At 39.8% G+C, this 27,918-nt stretch overlaps 1 protein-coding gene across 1 annotated transcript in view; it reads right to left on the bottom strand.

Moving 5' to 3' along the window:
* LOC115580941 (collagen alpha-1(I) chain) overlaps nt 1-27,918 on the bottom strand; it is a 137,396-nt gene that overhangs the window by 96,918 nt on the left and 12,560 nt on the right. The window contains exons 2-7 of the mRNA XM_030415680.1: nt 18,596-18,743; nt 17,150-17,308; nt 16,596-16,788; nt 14,665-14,772; nt 13,965-14,042; nt 978-1,025 (exon numbers count right to left, since the gene is read on the bottom strand). Coding sequence (XP_030271540.1) covers nt 978-1,025; nt 13,965-14,042; nt 14,665-14,772; nt 16,596-16,788; nt 17,150-17,308; nt 18,596-18,743 — 734 coding nt within the window. The remainder of the gene's footprint in view (nt 1-977; nt 1,026-13,964; nt 14,043-14,664; nt 14,773-16,595; nt 16,789-17,149; nt 17,309-18,595; nt 18,744-27,918) is intronic.

Genomic DNA, 27,918 nt, shown 5'->3' on the forward strand with positions numbered 1-27,918 from the left:
CCTTACATAACTTATGTAAGGGATAATTTTCCCATTATAACAGCTTTATGTATCTTTTTAACTCAAGATAATGTATTAAATTTTTTTCACAAAAAAACAAAATGCTCCCTTTTATTACTTCTAACCTAATGTTTGTTAGATCAGTCAGATTCAAGATGAAAATGTCAGGAGGTCAAGGAGTACCCATTATTGATCAACGCATAAGACTGAATTTCTTTCACATTTATTTGTTCATACTTTATAGCCTATACCATCCAAACACCCATGGATGCTGGTTTCCTTTCCCTGTGCCAACAGGATTTCGTAGCCTTCTGGGCAGTGACACATCTGCCTATTATCATAGGATTTACTATTTTTAGCTGCTAACACTGTTATTATATCTGTCACAGACTCTTCCCGTAAAAAGTCTGTGTGGAAAAAAGAACTTGTAACAGCACTACTGTTACAACTATCCCTTATAGCGGCCATAATGTAAATACACTCATACCCCCCCCCCCCCCAGGGAAGTCAAGAACTGTTGACAGCATCTGAGCATGTGAGTTGCCCTCACATTGTGGTTTTGCTTGGATGGACAACTTCTGGCACTTTTCACATCAGCTCACATGCTCCTGCTCTGCGCATGCTGTTTTAAGATCATCAGAGAACATTTGATCAGAGGCAAAAAAGGCTTACAATTGCACATCTGTGCTGGCAGAGAGCAACGTGCCTCATATGGATCAATTTAAACAGGCCTTTATGAGTACAGGTTTTTTACACTGGCTGGAGTATCAAAGGACCATCACAAAATGGCTAAATGAACTCCTACATGGTAGGCACAAGTGTGTCCAGTGCAACAATGACAACATAAAAAAGGAAATATATCTCAAATGAAGGATGATCACTGGAAGCCTGTCTCCAACTCATTCACACCACTGCGACCGGCATCCCTATATTTTTTTTATCTGTTAACACTCTGACCAATCCCTTATAGTACTTACCTTATCTGTCTGTTGCCCATCAACAGTTAGTCCCATGTGGAGAGGGTCCTGCAGATAAATGCAGCACAGCACGGAGGTTAATGTAATCCACATGTCTACAGAATGCCCTCACTCACTGCAGCTGTGCTTGAGTCAAGCAAAGTCCAGAGAACATATGCAGTCCACTGGTCCCGTTAGAGCAGGAGCTGCAGGCTTTCTCCCCCCTCCAGCTGTCCTTCATAGAGCCAACAGAGACACACCCAGGACTCTGCTGCCATACACACTATACTACATGCTGCCACACCCCAAACTATCCAGCCAGCCCTGAGGAGGATGGATGCCTATCTGGTGAACACAGTAAAGATACTGCTGCTGTCACATCAAAGCCTTGTGACATACTGTTATCTCCATAAAGGAGAGGAATTTTAAAATCTGTTTCCCCACTGGCTTCTTTCCATGTATGTTAAAATCAAATCACCCACGACCCACTGCAGGATCAAAGGTCCCCTTCACTGTACATTAGGGTAAGGAGAAATGGAATTTAAAGCAGAGGGTGTAACTAAACCGATGTTAAAAAAAAACATTCTTATACAATAAATGACTTTACTGAAGGACGTGTGTCTTTAGTACTTCTATGTCAATCTTTATTGAACTTTGTTTCCCTTGTTTTTACCTGTATGCTCCACTCAAAACCTGAGTCATATTCCTTGTATATTTGGACAATAAAGCTATTAGGGTCCAAGCACTATCAGTGCGACAACCCTATTGTTTCTGTAAGTTCGAAGTGTTTGTCTCTGACATGTGTGGCAGCCTAAACATACCCATAACTTACCAAACTCTGTACACACATCACATCTGGTGAAAATTCTTATGATTCAACATGATCGGGTGTGGGTGTGGCCAGGGGACTCCATAGTGCCCCCTAACGCCAGGTCATGTGACCAAAAACCTTCTTTGATCTTCATGAAATTTGCAGGACTCATAGGTCTCATCTATATAGCCTGGGGTTCATTTTGAGGAATGTTTTGCCCCAACAGGAAGTCGGCCATCTTGAATGGCGTACGCTAACTTTCATTTTTCATTTCATTTTTCCATAGTGCCACCCACTGGACACAGGAAGTCAGCCTCATATCCACCAATCACACTTCCTACATGCACATAGATGAACGAAATTTTGTATGCATATGTATCACACCAGGTAACAGGTGAGTGCGCCCTCTGACAGTGCCACAGCCTGATGTGCGTTGAGCGAGGGCCTGTTAATAACACGCTGTAATGAGTCATTTTGAATTTTAAGTTGTTATTGTAGGCTAGGGATGTATGCGCATTGTCATGTCATGTAATTAGACACAGAGCAATATTTGAAATTTCTTTATAGTTTATTGTACTTTTTTTATTGACATGTTATGAGTTATCCTCAAGCTTATGTCAGTCAGCACTCAGCTTGACTGTGAGAGGCGAGTTGTTGATAAGATAGAAGCTATATTACAACATTTTGCTCTTTCTGGATTCAAACAGGAATAAACCTGAGTTCAACATGATGTGCCTGTGATTGCGTACCAGAACACAATGCAGTGTAGTTGGGGTTTGCAGACCATCCCGGCTACGCTTACACAGTAATTTCACAGTATGCAGTGGCTTTTTCGCTCAGTTTACCTCAATGTTGCGCTGGATCAAATGTTGCTCTCTGTGACAATGTTTTATGGTTAACTTAATTCACTGTAGCACAAATGGAGTTGAAGCAACGGCACACAATTGTGAATTCAGTGAGAAAATAAATTACTTACAAAGCAGAAGTTAGTGTCGACATGACACTATGATTACACTTACTTCAACCCAGCAGGACTCCTGTGGTCATACCGTCACTGCCAGAGGGGATCACATTCAGAGTGTTTATCTTGAATGAGGCTTTCATTGGTTGGCTATATATTGTGTTTAAGAGTGAAATCTCTCAGCAAATAAACTGCTTTAAGTCCCATCACAAATGTACACAGTCTAACTATGTCAGAGACACTAGCTCTATAGGATTACTCTGTCAAAAGGAACAGAGTCTTTTCCCAGGAAAGGTTTGCATCAGGTGTGAAACATCACAGACTCAACAGCTGCTTATATTGGAATATGTATATTGGTAATGTTGTAGTAATGTTTCTTGTCTCACTCTCTGTATTCAACTGAAGTTGGTTTCACCAAATTACAGGCCACAGAGTTTGATCTGAGGTCTGAGATTAAAGATAAGTGCTGACAACTAAAAAGAGTGTAGACATCTGGTACATCATACATACATTTGCAGCACACGTGCCCCACTTTAAACCTCTGCTCTGTTGCAGATGACCTCTGCAAATGAAAAAGCATCTGGGCTCAGAGCTATACCACCCTGCACACTGTCTCCTCAAAGATTTGAAATAGTTCTTTGGCTAAGTCAGAATGAGGCCTTTACAGTTCACATCCTGAATAATGACTGTTTCTCTGTGGCCTAAATGTAACAATAATCGAATTACTACTGCACAGGATCTGACAGCAGTTTTAAAAAGACATGCATAAGTGGTTTCTGGGCTCTCTTCATCAAAAGATGTCGGCGTGTTGCCATCCAGACACCTCACATACATGTTTCTATTAAAGCTAGGGCTGGGAAGTTATCCGTAAAACATTTTTTGTTTCATTTGTAGAAAATCTCTCAACATCCTGACAACAATCAAAAGAATCAGATGCTCTGACAACCAAGAGAAAAAAAAACATCCAGGATCTGTGGCTGTTGCAGGCCCCTAATGAGCCCATCAAACCTTAGTCAGCCTGTATGAAATGATTGGAAAGGCTACCTGTCTGTCTACCTACATACTGTACCTGCCTGCCTGCACTCACTGGGCAGGACTGGAGTCTTCCACAAGGCTAGGCAGATGTATTGTTAAAGCTATTAGTGAGCTAGTGGCACAAGAATGGCAGAGAAAGAGGCGCCGTTTAGCGCAGTTGGTGGAGCAGGCGTCCCATGTGCAGAGGTTTTGTCCTCGCTGCAGCAGCCCCAGTTCGAGTCCCGGCCTGGGTGCCCTTTGCCGCGTGTCACTCCCCCTCTCTCATCCTGTTTCCTGCCCTATCTTCAGCTGTTCTATGAATAAAGCCGATAAAAGGCCCAAATAAAAAAAAGGATGGCAGAGAAAGTGTGCCCAAAATGTCTTACTACAACCCGAGCACGACAGCTGTGAGTACTAACAATAGCCATGTTTGTTTTTTATGTTCATTATGATAACGTTGTTTTCTTACACGAGAGTGTGACATGAGGTAATTGGATATGTTTAGTGACGACAACAATGATCATGTTGCTAACCTAGTAAAACAGAGCACATGGCCCCTAAGCCATAGAACAGAGCTTTGGCGGTAGCAACAGCCTAGTTCAGCAGCTAACTTTAGTACGAAGCACACAGCCCGAGCCAAGCCAACCCAGTTAGCACAAAGAACACCACTACAGCAGTACGGAGTAACTGTCAGGCTGGGTATCCTTTTCAGTCTGAAGTAGGTTTGTGATGGCTATTCTGCTTGTTTTTATATAACTGTGGCATTTTGGCATTCAACAGAGTTGTTTTTTTGTGTATTTATCAAACAAAAAAAAGCTAGGAGAGCTTGTTGAACATGGCAAACTAGTTGCTAACACATCTGCCAGTTGGCTAGCAAGATTGACTGGGGTGTGTTCATTCATGTGTCTCCAAAGGCCAGTCTGAAGAAAGGGGTAGGGGTGTTTTCTGTTGCATGCTTGTATGAAAAGCTATTACAAATTAAACAGTAGTACATGTTATGCTTGCTAAGATAATTTAGTGTGGACCGACTCACGCACATCACTTTCCCCAGAGCTCCTAGTGTGTGTGTGTGTGTGTGTGTGTGTGTGTGTGTAAAAAACTGTCCAGGTAAAGCTTTTAAAATGCTAACTAATGACAAACATACATAAAACCTGAGAGAGCCTAATTTCTCCAACAGAAATGTTTGTTTTTATTGGTTTTTTTGTTCATTTTATTGTCAGAAGACTTTTTCATGTTTAAAGAATATAATCCAAACATCCATCAGTCAAACCCACAACATTTAATATACATTTGACTTCCTATTTATAATCACATATTTATGTCTCTGCCTGTTATTTCATATATATATTTCATTTCTTCATTCACGTTATATTTTGTGGAAAAAGTTTATATTCAGTTATTTTTGTGATCATTACATTTTATCTGTTATTTAAGGAGCAATATGGGCCACATTTTCCTTACCTGATGTTCTAAGAGTTCTGATTTTGTACCTTTGTTCATACCGCCAGGAATTTAATTCGATTTATTATTTAACCCATTATTTTGTCCTTAAATGCAGTCCAAGTTTAAGATCCAATGTGTTCCTTCAGTAATCCATGAGCCATAACCAAAGCATGGAATGAATTTATGTCATAAAGATTTACAGGACAGCCTCTAAAGACGAGTAAATTGTGTCCAGGTGGATTCACCTTCCAGTGAACCCACGAATGGGGAATCTAGTCCATGAAAACATAAAAACGTTGACTGATGTCTCCACATCACTCCTCTACTGTAGTATGTACCATGGACTGACAGAAGACTGTGTATGAGAGCAAAGGACTAATGCCTGTTTCAGGTTTCTAATGGTTGGCTTCACAAACAGTCACATACCTCCGGATTAACGAGCTGCAGCCAGTGTGCAGACCTGCTGCCTCTTGAAATGTGACATCACTATCTTTGTTGATGATTAGCTCATAGATGCTCTTACATTTATACTTGAACTTGGTTTTCCGATCATTTTTGATGGTTTTCTCGTGTTTTGTTATTTATTTAATACTCTTCTTTTTTTTTTTTTTTTTAAAACAGCACAAATCATAGCAAGAGATCAGCATATTGTATGTATGTAAAATTAAATACACATCTCTCTTATTCTGCTGTCACAGCATGAACACATATACAAAACAGGGTTAGGGTTAGGTAAACAATTTTTAAAAAACACAATAGAAAATTGACAAAAACAAAAAAGGAAGACATTTGTAACAACAGCCAAACAAAACGCTTAATGAGCAAATTAAGCTCAAGCTACTCCAGGACATGTTATTGCTGACCACTCACAACCAAAATACTAACAGAGCAGGGACCACTCTGTCAAAAACATCTAAGGTTCCTTGCAATACATTGGATAACCTTTTGTAAGGAAGAATTGATGGTAGTTCATCATACCACATTGATAATGTAGGTTGGATGTACATCAAGCCAAACATGCAGCATTGAAAGGTGTGCAGCATGCAACCTTTTGAGCAGACATGGAATTAACGACAAAAATACAAAGTTTTGGATCCATCACTGTTCAAATGCAGAGACATTTCCCTCTGTTTGAACAGAAGACCAGACCAGAATGTTATGTTCAATGGACACGACCACATTCAATGAAACTAAGTGCCCAAATCACCACATTCACTATGGATTTCATGAGTCAGATTCAATTCATTAGATTTATCATGTGATTTGTGTGTTTATCTAATTTTTGGGGCATTATACAAAACTTGCACCAGGTCCAGCAATCAAGATGCTACAGTATGTTTGATATTCATTGTAGTCTTATCATTCACAAGCAACTTGGTATATATATAAGACATCACTCTATTAAGTGTGAAGCTACTTCCATAATACTATTATTAAGGATATTCAGTGATTTTTATTACTGTCAGTTTGCTTTGAACTTTAGCAATATGGCTGGACATTCTCCTTCAGGATTTTCTGGTAGAGAGTAGAATTCATGGTTCCATCAATTACGGCAAGTCATCCAGGTCCTGAAGCAGCAAAGCAGCTCCAGATCATTACACTATTACTACTATCACCATGTTCGACTAGTTGTGTGATGTTCTTTTTCTGAAAGTTTTAGTTTTACACCAGATGTAATGGGAGGGGGGTGAATGGGAGGGGGGTTTTATCATTTAAAAACTGCTTTTTGTATTCATTATGTTATGTTTGTCTAATATTAAGATTTTTTGATGATGACATATAAGTGTGACAAAAGAGAAAAAACAAAATAAATCTGTCAGGGGGCAAATACTCTCCCTTTTTCTGTTTGCTCTGGCTATAGAACCATTGGCAATTGCAATCTGGCAAAATAATAAAAATAAAAATTAGAGGAACAACACTAGGGACAAAAGAACACAAAATTCTATTGTACGCAGATGATGTCCTCTTGACCCCAACACACCTGGATACCTCAGTACCAGCTCTGATAAAATGTGTTAAAGAATTTGGATTGATATCTGGATACAAAGTTAACTTTGAAAAATCAGAAATAATGCCTTTGTTCGGTAAGGGACATTCTGAACCTGATTTTGTTTTGCTGAGCCCTGGCAGGATTCAATTATCTAGGAATTACAGACACACCAAAAGTTAACCAACTGTATGCTGAAAATATTAATCCCTTGATAAAATGCCTTATAGAAAATATGGTGAAATGGAGGAATCTGTCCATCTTCTATCTCAGCAGACTTAACCATATCAAGATCCTCCCTCAAATCACTTACCCTGTGTCTATGCTATTTACTTCAAAACGAATGATATCAGAGATATTAATAAAGCAATGTCAGATTTTATTTGGGTGGGCAGGAAACCCTTAACTAAAATGGAGCACCTACAACTCACTAAGGAACAAGGTGGATGGGGTTTACCATTGAAGTTGATTTACTGTCAATACATGACAAAATAATTTACTTATGGGTACCTGAGCAAACAGGACTGCAGGCTTGACTGCTGCGCGAGGCTACAGAGAGACTGACCGCCTGTGAGCGCTTTTGGACGGGGGAGGGACTCACAGCAGCACCCGCTGCTCGTTGAGCACAGTAACTGCAGAGTGATACGTGCTTTCAAGTCAGAGTCCCCAAACACCACAAAAGTCTCCAATAACACCAGTAAAAGTCGGTAGTCGCTTTTGACAAAAAAGTCGCCAGAAGGATGATTTGTTTGTGTGTTTAAATAGTCCAACCACTTGCATTTCGACATGGGGGGAATTTTCGTGATTTTTTTTTTTTTTTTCCCCAGATTTTTTTTTTCCTCCCATCCTGTAGCCTACTCGCGCCCCCCCGGTAGAGTGTCCGCGCCCCCCCAGGGGGGCGGGCCCCACCGGTTAAGAACCACTGATTTAGAGGAAAGCTGACATTAACAGGCCTGGCTGGTGGATGTATCTTACTCAGGGGCTATTCAGGTCAGGTGCCAAGTCAGAAGAAGCAGGGTAGGCGCTCGGACTTAGGCAGTGAGAAGTAGGGCGAGTCTCCTCGCTACCAGCTTAAGCAGTCCCTATTTAAAGTAACAACTTGTATGTTTAGGGAATGTTACAATAAAAATTAAAAAAGGAGTCACAGGTTTCATGAAGACACTGAAGACGCGAACTCCAACGCTCCTCAACTGTTCTGATATTTATTAACTTTAATCATCAACCTATTGAGGTGTCTGGAGGACAACACATTCTGACCTACTTAGGTTAGATTAAATCATGACTGATCTACTTAAAGGAGTCATCACCCGGAAATTGCAATTTCTCTTGTTAAATCATGCATATTGGTGTTGGACCTCTGTTGAAACTTGCCTGAAAAGCTGGAGTTTGAAAGTGGCTTATTTTTTTCGCTTTGGCTCTTTTTCTGAACAGGAATAGCGCACAATAGTGCGCGTTCCTAAAGCATGAGATTTTGACTCTGCTCCTGTGGTGACGTTACCACAGGAGGCTACTTGCATAAGCATCGGCTCACAGCCGTCCTCAGCCAGACTTTCTGAGTGAGCACGCCGAATCTGCTCATTTCTCTGTCATTTTCACGCCATACATCGTGACCGCCAGCATTAAAACTCAGGTCTTACATGTAAAACACGAGTGTGAAAAGTAAGAAGGAAAAAAAAAGAATTTACCATTCAGAGACATCCTGCTGTAAACGTGTCTCTTCCACCGTCTCTGCCTCTTCACTCTCCCGTTCGGGTTCCGACTCCGGCTCGTACATAAATGCCTGAATTCCGTAAGGTTCGTCATTTAGTGTGTGCGCCATGACAGCGGGCTGTTTATGTTTTGGAGTCTGTGTGCATGCAGGCTCGCCCCCCATTCCGGCTCTGTCCTTCCTGCGGCCAATCAACGCGCGCCTCATTACATATTAATACAATGCACATCCGGACCGGTCAAAACCTCGCGCATAATCTCGCGTGAAAAACAAGCTCTATGTTTGATTTTTTTTTTTTTTAAATTTCTAATAAGTTTTAAGAATTGATCCAAAGCGATCCAAGAGGGACTGGATATGTAAAAAACCAGGTGATGACTTTAATTTGGATTCAGTCATGACTCATTGATTTTCATTGTGTGAATGAAGGTCCAGAAGTCGGCTTCTAACTGTGAGGGGCCAAAGGTGACAGACGGTAAAGTGCTTAGCTAAGTTTGACCTGCATGCCAAATAATGAGAGATGCCTAAACACAGGTCAAACTCCTTTTTGTCTGTTAAGTAATTTGGCAAGGGAACCAATCAGAAGAAGTGGGTGTCCTTGAGAAAAGACTCTTAAAAAAGGCCCTGACAGAAGGAACAGGGGGTGGCTTTTGGAAAAACCTCGTAAGAGCAAAGGCTGAGGTTTTGATGGAGCAGAGGACAAGCATTTTGGCATTGTTTTGTCCAGAGATTTGATAATATCAGAACACGGCCGCTTCTGATCCGGACTCAAGGCATTAGATTTTGTTTTAATAAAGATTGCTCTATTTCCACCCGGCCCTGCCTCCGCAGTATCCTTTATTATCGAACTACACGCCGACACCTTTGAAGAGGGAAACCCAGGAACATCACTATCTTTACGTAACACACATTTATTGTGTTTAAGAGTTTGTTGTTGAACTTGGCAAAATGCTTAGCAAATACCAGGACCAGGCGATGAGCCAAAAGCCGAGCACGAGAGCGAGAAACTCTAACAGACATGCGGCTAACGATAGCCATACCACGGCCAGTCACAAGGCTACATATGCTAATGCTAGCCTTAACATCGATCTTACCCGTGATGACTTGAAGGGGATGCTAGACGCTATGACAGATGAAATCCTTTCCAAGCTCTGGAGCACTGTCACCACACTGCAGCCCAGAGTCTCCTCTCAGGTAGTGAAAATCCAAGAGATGGAATACAACTGAACGATGTGGATAGCAGATTTGCCATGCAGGAGAACTCCTACGTGGACCTGAGGGCTGAGAACAGGAAGCTTCATGCTTGTCTGGGTGACCAGGAAAGCAGAACAATCCTATTGTTGGTCTTCCAGAAAAAATAGAAGGCACCCGCCTTACGTCCTTCACTGAAACCTGCAGCTTCCCTCATAAACAGAAGTTGAAAGTGCTCATCCTACCCTCAGACCGCCCCAGTCAAATGGGCCCCCATGAGCCATGATTGCACGCCTGCATAGCTACCGGACTACAAGAACTGATTCTGCGCCTATCCTTGGAGAATGCACAGCAGTTGACAACCTGGTAAAGAAACAGCTTCATGAGGCTGGCCTGAAATACTCCCTTGCATATTCAGTGGGTCAACACAAAGGGTCAAGTCATAGCAGGATGTGTTCACCAGTTGTCAAGGCTAATATTATCAAGATGATTGGAGGCACTGAACCACGTGGGGAGCGAGGATACGCCCATACCGAAGGATTAACTGGCAGGCTACCTGTTCTATCCATGCAGCGCAGACTGACCATTGCAATATGTGCACAGCCGGAGAACATTTCCTCGTTGCCACCTCGGTCAATTTGTGCTTAAAATTTGTGTAAGACTGTTTCCAGATCTGCTTTTCTCACTCATTCTTGTGTTTGAAAGAATAGGCTGCCACTTAAAGTGAAGGCTGTGTTTTTTTGGCCTGCTGTCATGACAAGTTTTACACTAAATATGTGTTGTCGAGTTTCTAACAAAGTCGTTTCCAGTTGCTACCATAGGGATTTTTTAAAAATTGTTACATTTTTTTTTTTTTTCATTTAGTTACTTTGATGATACAAGTTTCTACCAACCAACATGTGACCACTGCCAACAGGCACCAGCTACCTTAATACATATGTTTTGGACCTGCCTTGCTATAAGCGCATTTTGGTTAGCTATATTCAAATCCTTGAGGGAAGTTTTTAGTACAACTATTGACCCACATCCATTAATTGCTATATTTGGTGTGAGACCATGACTATGACTGGCCGTCAAACATGTATAGTGCGGTGGCCTTCACTATTGGCCGGACGTCTAATACTTTTAAACTGGAAGAGCTTAAAACCTCCATCCCATGTCAGATGGATCAGATAGATATCGTGTTTCATATTAAGTTGGAGAAAATAAAATCCCCCTTAAGGGTTAATAATGACAAGTTCAAGAATGTCTGGATGATTTCCCTGACTTACTTTGATAATCTAACCAATGTAACAAATTGGGATTCTTCTTAATCTGAGTCTGAAACGGCCCAAGGGGGGAGTGAGCAATGTCAACAAACAGATTCCCCCCAAAGAAATTCAAAAAGGAATACTGCATTTTTTGTGAAGGTTTAAATCAACAAATATTCAAGTAATCACTTTCAGCGCTGTTATATTCAGCAATATTCAAACCACACCAAACTGGGCTCAGCATTATCTATGGACATAGTGGCAGGAGAGGCTCAGACTGACCCAGGGTACGGCCCAGGACCAGGAGGAATGTCTGTCAACAAGGGGTGTCAGGATATCAGCCTCTGACACCGGAACAGTGTGAGAAATTAAATAGTTTTGAATTCAGTAATCAATGTATGGTAGAGAACATATCAGGATGTGAGAGGAGGGGAGATTCTCTTACCCCTTAGGTGTAAAGGGTCAGAAATTCACACAAGGGGCAATTTTCTTTGCCTGAGGTGGTAACAGGAAGGTAGATAGGATTACATTTGCATTCCAATAAAGCATCAAAGGGTCACTGTCCTGGGACATGATCAACACAAACATCTGGGGGTCATTGTTTTGGGATGAAATGGTTAACAACTGTCGTAAAAGTATGTAATCCTTATTCTGTTGTTTTTAAGTTGGAAACAATTGGAAGACTGCAGAGAAGACTTTGGGTCTGCTTTCCATGCTGCATGTATTAAAGTGATCTTATTCATCACACAGAGTCTAAAATTCTTCGGAGAATTAGCAAATTTCTACCTCAATAAGGGGAGATTCCCTTACAACTAACAGGACATCAAGTGAAGCTCGGCTCCTGTCTGCAGCCTTTTATCAAGCCATGTTGCCAACGACGAAAAGTCAGTCTGAAATGTACTCTCATCTCTTGTCTCACTTGGTCACTGTCTCTTTTTGTCTTCTTAGTTTCCCCCATCAACATCTTCTACGGTCTGTTCACCTCAGTCATGATGTCCGTAGAGGACATTCTGGCCCCTCAGGACACCCAATGCAGTAACAGGAGAGGATTCAATTCGATTCAATCAAAAAAAACCTTTTATTTGTCCCCTGGGGCAATTGACAAGCCATTAAAAAGTAATTAAAATTAAACAAATATACAACCTTCACTAAATGTCAAGAGAGCCTTTAATGGCAGAGCACAATCTCTCGAGAGTGGAGCATAATAAGCTCCTAATAGAGAGGTCTTGGTGAAGTCCATGTGGTCATTAGGTACTGTTATGTTTTTGCTAAAAGAACCCAATTGCAAGACACCAACATAGCCGTTAACAACAACAAAAAGCAAACTTTAATAATATAAAGTTAAGTCAAAATGGCGAAGTCGCAGGGCTGGAGCCCTTTGCTGCGAAGCACTCCCCCCTCTCTCTCATCCTGTTTCCTGTCACTTCTTAAGCTGTTCTATCAATAAAGGCCCAAAAAATACTTTAAAATAAAAAAAGGCATAGGCAGACCAGGAAAGGGCAGGTAACAAAACCCACAAAGTGAATATTGGACAAACACAGTTTATAACAACTGCTAATGTTGCCCTGTGTCCTTTAGATGTGCAAGTTTGTAACTTTTTGCTGACATTAAAAATAAGTAATGCATAATAACTCACTTTCATCAAACAGATGCAAAAACAAAACAATAATCAATATTGCCACTGATCAGTTTTGGCCATTGATTTGCACCATTTCCATGAATGGTCAGTGTAACCAAAAACATAAAAGGGACAGCAATGTCAATATAAAATGTGTGACACATTCTCTGATGGTGGGCAAGTGTATATCGTGTTAAACAATAAACTGAACAAACATTGGAAAAGTAGCACTATTTAAATTGTTTTTGTTGATAAAATATATATACATATGGTTAGACATCAGCACAGAGGAAGCCCCAATTTCAAATCAGTGGCATTTTAAGTCAGACATTCTCCCTTTTGGATGAGGCAGTCATGTTTTAAAGAGAGTACAAAGTGCAATGAAGGCAAAAAATAGATTTGTCCAAGCAGATCTTTAATCATCCACTTTCTAGCGGTGGATTTTCCCAATGCACGGAGACGTCAAAACCACTAACCTTTAGCCTTCCACCACCCTACAACCTCTGTTGAGCATGGAAAGTTGGCAACTATCATTTGAGTTTGAATAGAGGCAGCACTGAGGATGTAAGTTATGAATGAACACAGGGCCAAATCAAGCTTCTCCCTGAGGGAGTGCTGATCAGAGCCAACACATCCTTCAGCATTTGCACATGAACACACACATCACATGCTGCTGTGATGACTCAGTGCTGATACAGGCATCATTTCCATGCTGCTATTGAAATACTGCCATTTCTCCATGAGGAAGTATAAAGGCAGAGCTTTGTAAGTACAAACTACAAATCAGTAAAATGAGTTTAACTTTTATTATAATGAACTTCCAAGAATGCACCTCTCATTTCGGTGCACTAGTATTTACTGTAGAAACACATGATGTGAACAAATCCAACACCACTATCCCAACATGAGCCATCACTCAGACAGGATAGCTCGATTCAAACCTCAATCAAAGTCTGTGCAATGTCGGTGAAAATTGTACATTCTACCAACTGTGTGTCAACAGTGAACAGTCCTTACTGAGGACTCACCCACTGCATCACCTCCCTATCTGCAGATCCATCTTCACTGTCAGATGACTCATAGGGGCTGGTGCCATAATGCAGGTTCTGAATGATCAAAGAGAGGAAGAAGCAAGAACCAGATTTAAAATGATAAAACTGTAGATTCAAGCAGCATCTAAAAAGGCTAAATCTAACGCCACTCAAAAATATTTATTCTTTTGCCTACAGTTGAAAGTTTCAATAATATAGGAAACGTCATGTGAAATAGTTAAACACATATTTGCATTTTCCTAGATTCAGTATTTTAACAAGGAAGAAAGAGTAGATGTGATTTTTATGGAAACACCATATCAGAAAAAAACATTAATAAACATAGTACAATGTTTTATAAACATCTTAAAACATGTCTAAAGACTGAAGAATACAGACTGAAATGTAATTGTTCAAACTGTATCATCAGGAAAGTTGCATACAATCAATTCTGAGACAGAAACTGTGGTGACACCTCACACAGTTCCAGTATATTATAACTTGGCTCTCATTTATGTAATTTTGCACATAATTTCATCAGACCTGACACAGATTTACCAGAACCATAGAAGATCATGAAGATGTTGAATAGTACTAAATGTGAAGGGAATTTCATGTTTTAAATTGTACTTTTTCCCCAAGGAAAAAAATAATAATCAAGAAAAGGGGGAAACAAAGTTTATCGTGACTCCCCTACCCGGAGTGCATTGGAGGTTGCTAGGTTGCAGGCAGGCCTTTGGAAAACACAATGGTCTCTGGCAGCATCTGGATCCCCCATCACAAAAGTAATTTGTCTCACAGCACCCTGAGGATGAAGAAGAGGTCACAGGTTATCCATAGATAAACATCAGATGTAGAGCTATACCTTTAACTCTCCTCTCACTATATACCAACTCTGTCCACTTGACACTAATGATGAGGTCAAGAGGGCCACGTGAGGACAATTATTGATGCTCATGCACAATCACTGCTGCTTGAATCTTCCTGACCGCTCGGACAGCAGTGCACTTGGATCCGCCACACAAACTTGGGGGATATGATAAATGAAGACAGAAAGAAAGAGGATGAAGACTGTCAGCAAGAGACAACAGCACTCAGGTTGCTTGGTCTGGACTTGTCAGAGGTGTAAAGGGACACTCACCCTGGTCACATTACTTGATGCAGACTATCACTGCAACACTAAAAGAGCAGATCATGAAACACAACCGAAGGTGGTGGTACCAGTGGCATTAAACTCTTGCACAGTGAAATGAAAGTTCAGATAAGATAATATGAGAAGGCTTATCATGATAAAATGCAGTTTGGCCATGATGAGACATTTCATCAACAAAGACCAGCCATGGGATGTAATAAAGTCCAAAGCTGATATTTTATTTTACTCAAGTATTTCCATTTTATGCTACTTTGTCCTTCAACTCAACTACATTTTAAAAGGAAACTCAACTACATGCTTCAGTTACCAGCCAGTTCAAGGGGTTTATAAGATGTTTTTAAGAAGTAAAGCATTAAACAACTGTAAGGGGTTCAAAGGGGTTCAACCACAGCCAACTATGACATAAGATTGTTGTTTACAGTTAATGCTAATAACAATTATCTGATAACTTCATGTAAAAACAGCACTGATGAGGACCATTGAGATCTTTTACTTTTTCACCTTTAGGTACATTGGGCCTCATTCATGAACCGTTCTTACGACCAAATTTGTTCTTAAGTCCCACTTACGAAGATTTTACGAAGATTGTGGCATTCATGAATTTTTTCTTATCTAGGATTTTTTCTTAGGCAAGAACAAATCCTACGAACACTCAGGAGTACTCTTACGCACATTTCCGTTGCCGAAATGTTGGCATGGTTGTGTTTTCTTCTCTTGTGTAGTTCAATAAAATGCAATATTACAGTGATAATTCTGTCATATTTATTCATTTATTTATTCATTTCATATTTTTGGTAATTTACAAAGAATTTAAATTCTAAAATCAATTAAATGTGCCAATGATTTAAGATAGATCAAGTAAATTGGAAACATGCCATCAATTAGTAACCCCCCCACCCTATTTATACGTGGCATTTCTCCATCCAAGGCCTGCAAAACAATATATATATATTGCTCCTGCGGCTTTCATCAATGTAAGATCACAGCTGCGAACAATTCTGAGGCTTACGAACGAGTTGGTGAATCTGACGTAGGGTTTTCTTAAGGAACCTCTTAAGAACAACTTAAGAAAGAATCTAAGAAGATTCTTAAGAAGATATTGGTGAATGAGGCCCAGTGTTTCTAATACTTCTCTACTTTTACGTGATTAGTTGAAGGCAAGACTTGAACTATTTTCTTCTTTTTTAAATTGTTTTTTTGGGCTTCATTTCACAGGACAGGGTATGACAGGTGGAGGTGAGGGGGCATGCAACCATGTGTCCATTCAAACTCAAAACTTTGATTAGTCCTGCATATGAATAAAGTGACTGCCTCACACTTAAAGGGACAATTAGACATTAGGTGAGGAAAACAGAGTACAATCAAGCTTTTCTACTGCCACCAGGTGGCAAATAAGGGTCTGAGGAATCTGTTCAGCTATCTGTATAACCATCAGTTAGGAGAAATAAACACTAAGCAGTTATACATTTCCTTACATCAAAGGGTGTCTCAAAGCCCTCCAGGCTGCCTCCGATCATCAATAGGCCATCAGTGGAGATGCTCTGCCAAGGATAGGCCCAGTTCACCCTCTCCACCAGAGAACAGTCTACATAAACCTCCAGCCAGAGCGGGGAGACACCCAGTGATACCTGGTGCCACTGTCCGTCACACAGAGAGCCCACTGAGAACCTATACAGTGAGGAGAGACAGCACAAGACTTTTACCTAAGAGAGTGGGGTTTGTGATCTTTCTGAAACTTACTATTGATTTATTTTTAGCCGTAGTTGGCTGATTATTATTATTATTATTATTATTATTATTATTATTATTATTATTATTATTTAAATATCTGGTTTTCTGTTGCAGTTGGGTAAGGTTTAGGCAACAAATTACTTGTTTGGGTTTAGGAAAAGATCATGGTTTAAAGCCACACGTTTAAAACATTACAAAAATGTGATTGGTTTGTTGCAATTATGGTCCTGGATCATCTTTAATGATAACGTTCTGGGAACATCATCACAGCAATATCAGATCATGTGTCCCGACATACTCGTATTCTCTGTGTTGGGTGGAGATGAAGGTTAAAGAATGTGGGCCAAGACGAAGCTGCAGGTGGATGTGATGCTGGGCGTTTAACACAGTGACCACACTGCTTTCCTCCTTCTGAGAGCTGCGAAACTCCATCAGTATGCTGAATTCAACAGAAAACCTGAAGGGCAGACATAAACATACACTCAGCTCATGCACACTAACACATTGGAAGAAGTGTAAGAAAGACAAAGCATTAAAACCACTGAGCATCCAAACACCACTGCAGACCAGGTACACCTCCTTAATGGCTACAGCATTACCTGATAGCAGAGGCCTCCTTACAGGGCAATGCAACTCTCCACACCACAAAAAACAGTACAGATTTCAGAAATCTATAGTCTGCTTTTAAAAGATTGAAATGAATGGATACCATGGTAATGTGCAATATGTCTGTTAACATTTCCATGAATCCAAATGCATCTCATAAAGGAACAGTTCAACATTCTGGGAAAAAAGCCTTTTTTTAAATTCTACAAGTGAGATTAGAAGATTGAAATCAAACTTTGTATGTTAAGTACAGTACTGGGGTCAGAACGTGCCTCACTTAGTATAAAGACTGTAAGTAGGTGGCATCGGCTAGCCTGGCACTGTCTGAAGTTCAGAAACACACCTTCCAACACCTTTAGTGGTGCCCCAAGCTATTACTTCATTACCAATAAGATGCCTATTAAAATGTATATTATTTTTGTTTGGACGTCTTGAAATTTTTATTTTAAAATTTTTGCCCGAACAGTCTCTGACATTTTCGGCTTGACAAATGATAACAACTATTTAATTTTCAAGTCTAGAATGTACTCGTTAGAGCACATACCGCCGCCAAAGCTAGAGTCCCCTTTAATTTAATCAGCCTGATCTAATATTAAATAAAACATATTTAACCCTTTTCCACTACATCTGGATTCTTATTTGGATCCACACAAACTGTACTCACTCATAGATACCAGCCAGTTCAGTAGTTTGTGTGTCATAATTTTGACAAACCAACCATCCAACCAACCAACAGACAAACAAACAGACAGCTTGTTTATTTCATTTTACTTTCTCCCAGGCAACGTTTAGATTTCAGATTCATTAATTTATGTTTTAAGCCTAAAGATAGTTTGTTTCATGTGTAATCATAAGAGGTGTTGTATTCTCTGTCGAAAAAATCCAGGCCAGCTGTTTCCCTTTGCATCCAGTCTTTATGTTAAGCCTGCGTAACTATTTCAAGTCCAGCTCTGAAAACAATTGTGAAAGTGTCAGCAATCTTTTCATGTTCCTCTTACACAGAAAGTGAGTAATCCTATTTCCCAAAACATTGAACTCTTTCTTAAAATTTTGGATTTTATCATCATTGTCACACACAGACATGTGTTCATCTGTGGAAACTCTTTAATCAGAGAAGACAAAGTAGAAAAAACTGTACCTTTGTCCAAAGGCCTGCTGAGTGGCCATTGTGAGACTGCCGTAAAGGCTGATTTGGAGAGTTGGACACCTCCGACTGTCCAGTAATAGGGACACATCGGTGGCATTGAAAACCATCTGGGAGAAATGCTGCAACAAATCCACTTTCTCTGTTGATACACCAAAACAACACAGTGAGTTGGTAACTGGTGAATTAATGCTGCTATGAAAACTTCTGATCTCCAACTGAAAAAGTACAATGCAACACCACCTAAATATCAGAATTCCCTTTTGCAAACTATGGACACATCCACTCGTTTCCTCTCTGTTTGTGGATGGCTACAATGGGCAAAATGGAATAAGGGTAGAGGGTTGTCACTGCCTGACATGACTGCTCCCTTTCTCTCTTTTTTAAATCAGACTTAAAATGCCTCCAAAATCAATTGTTGAGAAACTTTAGTAGGAAATAAAATGAGGACGGGACAGATAACATTAAATTAGACACAACTTTTGATAGTGACAAATAAAATACGGTAGGTTCTGGTCCCAATTTCTGGGTTTAATTAAGCAAATTAAATAAATTAAGCACATTTACACGACTTCATGAAGGAGTATCTGTCTGATGTAACACAACAATGGCAGCATTCATGGGGAGGGGTTGGGAATCCCCAATCCATGAAAGCCAAAATTAATATTGTGAAGACTGTACGTGTGTAGATTCACACAATCTTTGTGTGTGTTTGTTGCAGTATGAGGCTAAAAAAAAACATGAAAACAAACACATTCTGCGGACTCACACAGAGCTCATGCAGTCACTTATTGTGGTATGGCAGTGAAATCCAATCCCACAGTAGGGGGTTAATTTCTCTCTGAATGAGCTGGAACTCAACAGTACTCAACAGCCATGTTGATAGGAAACACATGCACAGCCACTGCTGAGTACCTCCACAGTTTAACAGTAAGCAAGTCTGCTGGACTAACAGCGTATCACCACATCCACAAAATGGCTCAGTGATTACAGCAAAGAAATAGAGACAATATGTCCATCAGTCAAATTGGAGCCTCTGTATGTTGGCATGAGTGTTCTGCTTCATAGCCAATTGTAATTCCCACTTGTTCCCAGCAACATAGAACCTGAAGCAGGCCATGGGACATTTCTGTTGTAGCCAGCAGAGAGGGCTCCCAGAAATCATAATAATCACCACTCAGTCTACTGAATGGTAAAACAGAAAAACCTCATGTTTACATCTGTGTTCAGTTGAGAGAAAATCTATAGAACTTCTGTCCCCAAAATTGAAGATATTAGGCTCTAGTTCAGGGGTACTCAAATACAAATCTTAAAGGGCCACAAATATTTTTTCAATGACTCAAAGGTCCATGTATTGAGGTCGGTCAGGCCACATGCAATAACACAGATATATATATATATATATATATATATATATATATATATATATATATATATATATATATTTTAAAATCAAAATGTCATTTTCGTTCAAAACAACAACAAAAATACAAACTAAAATAAAATGTAATTTCCATTTTGACAAATTAAAATAGTTGAATAAAACAAAGTTTCTAAGTCTCTGAGCCCTCTGTCGCTTTTTGTTGTTGTGTCATAGATGTGACAAGAATCCTGCTTGCAGCTTGATATGACGATTTCAGTGCATTTATTTTTGTTGTTCCTACCTCTGAATTTTGAGGAAATGTCTCCTCAAAATTCCAATGCTTCGTCTCATAATGCCGTTTCAAATTGGAAATCTTCATCACAGCTATAGTCTCCTGGCATATTAAGCATATGGGTCTCGTGCTGGTTGGAGGGAGAATGAATGCAATATTTTCAGTCCATTCTTCTTCGAATTGCCGATTTTCACTGTCCGATTTTCTTTCAGCAGTGAACTTTGAACACTTCATTTTCGTGCAATCTAGAGGCTCCTACAGGGGCAAAATGTCAATATCGAACTGCTCCAAAAACAAAAGTGAAAGTTAAAAATTGCGCTCGCAGCATTGAGTGACCCAGCTGTCTGTGTATCGTTGGCATGGAGACAAGTCCCAGTCGACACGTGCTGACCCAACCAAAACACATGGAGAAGGAATAATAGTTTGGGGGCCACAAATAGAGGACCACTGCTCTAGTTTCATGGCAGTGAGAAATGTACAAAACTGGCAGTATGAGACTGATTGCAGTGAATTCAAAATACAATGTGTGGGTTGTCTCTCTACTAGCCATCCCTGCTGATATCATGAACCTCACAACAGTTTAACAGATTTAGCTGTAACATTTCAGTTAACCATTGAGATTCATCTACCTGCAGACACACTAACAACACACTTATCTCCAACTAAGGACAGAAGTCACGTATCATGTCTCATGTGTCATGTCTCAGGTTTTGTTTGCCTGGAGTGCAGATCCTCCAGCACCTCTCTGCTCTGCTTCCTGCTCCACTGGCTCACCTGAGTTTCCTGCATACTGTCATCAGACAACCCTGCCTGCCTGCCTGCCTGCCTGTCCTCCTCATTCGCCATTTCCCTCAAGAACTCTTTCCTGAAATAAACTCCTTGAAACCTGATTTCCAGCCTCTGATCTCTGCATTTGGGTCTAGAGAAAACCCCCTCCGTAACACTAGTGAACTCAACAAAAATAAAGTGGCTGTAATGTAAATATATGTGTATAATTTGACCCCAGAAAATATATACATATGGTGTATATAATGTTGGTCACATATGGTCACAGAGTGTGAGACTTCCATGAAAACTCACATCTTAATTGAAGCTTATCTGGCGAAGTTTCAGGAGTAGGACCACACCTCAACAGCGCCAACTTCCGATATTCCTGTAAATAACCACCTGACTTGGAGCTGTGCTTTGGGTCATTATCCTGTTGTAAGATGAACACCTCAAACTTAGATTCTTCTGTCCAAAACACTCTCCTCCAGTCTTCCTCTGTCCAGTGTCCAGTGCCTTCTTTTGCCCATCTTTCTTTTGCTTTTTCATTGCTACTCTGCATAGAAGGCCAGAATCCCGTAGTCGACTCTTCACTGTTGACCTTCAAACCGGTGTTTTTCAGGTACTACTTAATGAAGCTGCCAGATGAGGACCTGTGAGGCGTCTGTTTTCTCAGACCAGAGACTCTGATGTACTTGCTCAGGGCCCACTTCTCTTTCTATTCTAATTATTGTTGGTGCTGATCTTTGCAGGGAGTACATAAATATTCCATTAATAAATTACCCAGCTAAAATAGTAATTTACTGCATTAATAATGTAAAGAGTATTTCTGATCAATTTAGTTTCATTTTAATTTATAAAAAAAGTAATAGCAAACTTTGGAGCAGAAGTGTCTCTATACACGCGTGTGTGCGCACACACGCGTATATTCAGGAAACAGCAAAACACAAATAAATGTTTTTTCCCTGCGATGTTATGACTATGTTAGACAGTCACCTGTCGGCCTGCACACCAAGTTCACCATTCAGTGCATTTGTTCATCTCATCCTTCCTCCAACACTGTGACTCCAGCCCTGTCACACATGACTGGGCTCTGATACTGTGATGAAAGGTCTGCTGTGAACCATGAGCAGCATTCCTAAGCCATACAAATATTTGAGTTCATTACTGTACATTGTGAGAGAGGAGGGCGCAGAAACAGAGATGGGAAGGTGTTATTTTTCAAAGCAGAAGGGCTTGATGTGTGCAGATGGAATCAGAGAAACTGGCATCTTGACTCAATGTGTTGAGAGAAGATGAGAGGTAAATTTGGACTTAACTCTGTCCCAGCAGCCCAGCCAATACCTGACAGTTTCATGGCTACAATGTGTCTGGAGCTGCCAGAGAACAACACTGCACTTCACTTGGATAAAAAAATCCTATGTTGGTGGATGTTCAGACTGAACACATGCAGGTTTACTTTCCTGTCCTCAGCCTTTCTGTTTTGTTTATCTCATCTGGCTTCATCTAGGGTTGGTGAGGATTCCATCAAAGGCTCTGTGTCATATTTGTACCTATCAGCTGCTCAGTGTGCTGTATCTGTGTGGAGCTGAGTCAGTGGCCAACATTAAAACAGTGCAACGAAGTGACACAAGCATTAAGAAACAAAAGCAATAGGAAAATTCAATTGAAAGTTCAAAAGTTTAAAGGCATTAAATGCAAACTGTTATGAATAGGCCCTGGCTCATAAACATATTGCTTTTAAATGGAGCATGCAAAGAGTGACATGCAGACAGCATTTAACAGGTTTGGTGGTGTGTTTTCTGCCGCACCATCATCATGTGACACAAGACAACAGAAGCAGAGAGTGAGGAAAATAAAAAAGTAGCAATCATAACATTAATAAGTCAATTATAAAAATACAATGAAGACAAACAGACAGACTTTTTTAAAATGATCAATAATCATCAGTATCGACTGAAATGAAAGGTTTTTCACTAAAACATTTGCAGCTGCATCGTGCAGCCCTGACGGACATAACATTACATTAAATATCAAAAGGATTATATCAGTGAGAGCTTTTCCCCAAATACACACCACAGAGGTAACATGAGCAACACTGGGCTATCACACTGTGTTCACAATCTCACCATCAGCTTGGTATTCCCTCACATTAATGACCTTTAACCTAATGGCCCAGAGAACATGTACGAGAGCTTTCACTTCCAAATTCTCCACATTCTCTGCCAGCAGTGAGACTGACCCTAAAATATTTCCTCATTTCCCCTCCCAGAAGAATAATATTGAGAACTGAGGAATTGACCCCATGTTACAGAAACCCCAAACCCCTACAGTATTAGCCTGGAATATCACAGGCTATGCAACTCTGCAGTTACAAACAAGAAATATATACAACATATATTTCTATAGCAGACGTCACAAAGTGCTTTAAAGTAAAAAGACAAAAAAAGCTAAGAGATTACAGAGACACAGAGACACATGTTACATAATGTAGTAACACAAGAATATTTTAAAGGATCTGTTAAACGCTTTATATCAGCTTGTTTCAGGTGTTTAACTCAAACGTGTCACAAAAATAATCTAATGCCCAATAAACAACTAAACAGACACAAACAAGAGACCATCTTGCAATGGGATCACACCATCTGACCCATGACTACATAATGGTGATTACTGCACTATTCCAAGAGATCTTCAGACTCACCCATCTTCAAATTTGGCCAATGAGCCCTTTCCTACGCCCTAGTTTTGGCAGTCGTGCTCAGACCAAACCTATCTTAGTACTCAGTACTGATGGGTGGGTCAGACCACACCAATTTTCAAACTCGGCCTTCATTTTGATCCTAACTACACATTTGTGAAGATTCATGACTGCATCTTGCACAATTGAGACACCATCGCGCTGACAAGAATCTGTCTACAGACTGATGCTAGCTTTGCCTGTTTTCATTTTGTAATTGTGATTGCAAATTATGCACAAAAGAAAATATCAAATAATGCCTGAAATCACCTGTGTCACTCAAGCTTCTGTGATCATAATGCCACAGCAACAACAAATAACTTTTACTGTATTACCATTTGAAAGAATCTACAGGTTGTTTGAAAGATTGGAAATGACTGACAGGATAAACTGCTGCATTAAACAGTTAATAATTGTCATGGCTTGAAATTAGGGTTGATTGCCTTGAGGCTTCAGTTAATCATACAGCACATTGTCTTTCACAATGATGATCATTTCTGCTGTGATGAACGTGATGCGGTATTGAACAGACACTGAGGGCTAAATTATGAAATACTGTGCATGCTCCTTGATGCTTCTTTTATCGGTACTTTTTTTTATGTTTTAGTGTAATTGATGATCACATCGTTGTGTCCTCTCCTCTGCTGATCTCCTCCACATACATATACACATACAGTGCTGTATTTTCCCCCTTACAGATTTATTTTGCTTTTGCTTTTTTGTCACACTTACATGTTTCAGATCATCAAACACATTTTAATATCGGACAAAGGTGAGAAAATGCAAAATGCAGTTTTTAAACGATGATTTCGTTTTTTCCCCAAAAAAAAAACATCCAAACAAACCTGGCCCTATGTGAAAAAGTAATTGCCCCCTAAACCTAATAACTGATTGTGCCACAAGGGCAATCAAGCGTTTGCGATAACTGGTAATGAGATCTTCATATCGCTGCAGAGGAATTTTTGCCCACTTTTCTTGGCAGAATTGTTTTAATTTAGCACATTGGAGGGTTTCGAGCATGAACGGCCCATATAAGGTCATGACATAGCATCTCAATCGGATTTAAGTGCGGACTTTGACTAGGCCACTCCAAAACCTTAATTTTGTTTTTTGAGCCATTCAGAGGTGGACATCTTGGTGAGCTTTGGATCATTGTCCTGATGCATAGCTCTTGAGCTGAAGTTCACAAACTGATGGCTGGACATTCTCCCTCAGGATTTTCTGGTAGAGAGTAAAATTCATGGTTCCATCAATTACGGCAAGTCGTCCAGCTACTGAAGCAGCAAAGCAGCTCCAGCCCATCACACTACTATCACCATGTTTTACTGGTGGTATGATATTCTTTTTCTGAAATGCTGTGTTAGTTTTACAACAGAAGCACACCAAAAGTTCCACTTTAGCCTCATCAGTCCACAGAATATTTCCCCAAAAGTCTTGGGGATTATCAAGATGATGTTTGGCAAATGTGAGACGGGCCTTTGTGTTCTTTTAGGTCAGTAGTGGTTTTTGCCTTTGTACTGCTTGCTTAAACCCTCATGAGAAAAATTCCTATTTTTCATCAATACATCTGTTAAACATGAGGAAACGTCTCTAATCCACTGCCCCTGTTTTACACAGAGAGCTAGCTCAGCTCATAGCTAAATGTTACAAACAGCATAGTGGTACACTAAAAACAAAAGCTGTCCGTATGAGGCAACTGATTACCATAGTTTGTCCCTTACCAGCGTCTCAAAATGTACATTTACATTTAGCAGACGCTTTTTGTCAAAAGCTACTTACAGTAATTCATACATACATTCATACACTGATGGCATTCCGAATATCATTTCATTTACATTTGAGGTTTGTTTCCACAGAGATATTATTGAGTTTATGGTAAGTTTGCTGTAGTAAAAATTATTGCTGCTGCCATACAAACAATATATATTATAAAACATTTCACTGACATATATCATTGCAATTTAAGCAATACAAGTGTTGATTTTTCAAAACAGGAAACCAATTAGTTGTTTATTTAAGAGACCTCACTTACTTTCTTTTTTGTACATTGCTAGGCAAAAGTCAGTTAATGAAAACAAAAATTCAAGGCATGCAATAATTCTTCAGAGTACTCCATTAATCATCAGAATAATCAGTGTTACCAAACACCGGATTACCAAAATAATCAATAGCTGCAGCCCTACTTGAAATTTTAAGAAGGGTCAGCCAAACTTCCAAGTAACAGTGAAAAGAAAAATAGCTGTAATAGTGTAGTGCCTGGCGTCAGTGTGAGTGACAGGGTCTGTCTGGTCAGATGCCCTGCTGAATGATGGGATCACAGGTAACCGACAGTGGGAAAAGCACATTCCTGTCTGAATAGAATACAAGGAGCTCCACACATATGATCTCCGATATGACTGGGAACAAAGGGAGTAACAAGCCCACTCCACTGCTCACAAAGAGACCCTTATTCACTTACGATATCTTAAAGCAACTGTTGAAGCTTAGTGTCAGCTCAGGGATGGACAAAAATATGCAAAAGTGGTAACTAGAATACATTTTTTTAACTGAAAAGAAATTAAATGCAATCACGTTTTTTTATTTTTTATTTTAAGAGCACTGACACACTGTCCAGGTGTTGCCAGTGTTGCTTATAATTCTCAGCCATGCGTATGTCCAACAGCTGCAAAGAAGGCACTCACACAAACCAAGTAACAGGGAAACTAAGCAGAGATGGTCGTCATATTTAGGCCTAGTCCACACGTACATAGTAATTATGGGAACAGTTAAGAAAAAAAAAATCTATGTCAGAAGGGGCCATTGAGCACTGTTTCAGAGATGAACTATTTACACCTGACCCATAACCCATACAACCCATATCTCATGGCCATTCATGTAAACTGGGCATGTGCATGCTGTTGTAAACAGGAAGATGTATACTCTGTAGTTTGTTACAGGCATTAGCCCAATCCCAGTGTCCCCTCTCCGGCCTTTAACCCTGAGCCCTCTGACTGAGCTGATGCAACCTGGTAAGTGTTTCATTGAGAGAGTCTGCAAGGGTCCGAAATGGTAAAATACAAGAGGAGCAGCATGTTGTGATATTTCAATTTACCCCTTGTAGGTTTACACATAAACACAAATAGAAACATATTTAGTCAGAGGTTTCAGGAGAAAAGTTGCATATTGTTTCAAAAGTTTATTAGTGTTTTGTTGTTTAATAAACTGAGTGATTTAAGTAGACAATCAGATTTCAAGAAAACACAGCCTGAAACGTTCATGAATTCACCAGGAGTGTGCCTCAAAGTCTGTGAGTCTGAGTGTGTGGACGTTGGGATTTGGCTTTCATATTTTTGGGTTGTCCTTCCCATTGTTATCAACAAAATATCTAAGGAATCTCTGAAGAAATCTCTTCAAAATGTCCACTTGGACTTAAGGGTGGACTGATTAGATTTCGGTGATGCATGGTAGGTATCAATTCATTGCCATTAAGAATTTAACAGATTAAAAATGTATCAACCAACAATCAGAGATGGGCCCAAATACGCAAAACATACAAAAAAAAATCAGAAAATACTTACTTATCAAATATCAAAAAAATCCAATCACCCTGCATTTTTATGTTTAAAATACACAAAATGTATTTTATGTTATCTAATTAACACACAAGTAGTTTGTAATGTAAAAGTTGTAAAAAGACCGGTGATACAAGCAGATATTATAATAATTTAGCCATTTAGACGCCTTAGTCCTTTGTCCGACCAGCTATTAAATTAAGTAATTATTTTGTGTTTATTTAATCTATTATCCAAGTAACTTGGTATTCACTTTATCTGTTCTTTTAATTTATAATGTAGCCTACAAACAGTTTTCCAATTGGTTTAACATATTTCACATACTAATGATGATTAACTGATAACGGACTGTTAAGGTAGCCACCTATCAATTAAAGAAATTGCTTTCAACTTGCATCCCTAGTCAAACGTCAAGGTCAAACTGACCTCAGGTCTGTCCTACACACTAATGTAAACTGTAGCAGGACTGCATGGTGTGTGGATGCATTGGTGCTGTTGGAGGTCTGGCGTCCAGGGACAGGTAATGGTTTAGCCTGGCTGGTAATACAACCTTGATGAAACCTTTCCAAATTAGATGTTTTAGGAGGGGGAGCCACTCTTTAAAGT

The sequence above is a fragment of the Sparus aurata genome, chromosome 5 (genome assembly GCF_900880675.1).
Source record: "Sparus aurata chromosome 5, fSpaAur1.1, whole genome shotgun sequence".
NCBI classification, from domain to species: Eukaryota; Metazoa; Chordata; class Actinopteri; order Spariformes; family Sparidae; genus Sparus; species Sparus aurata.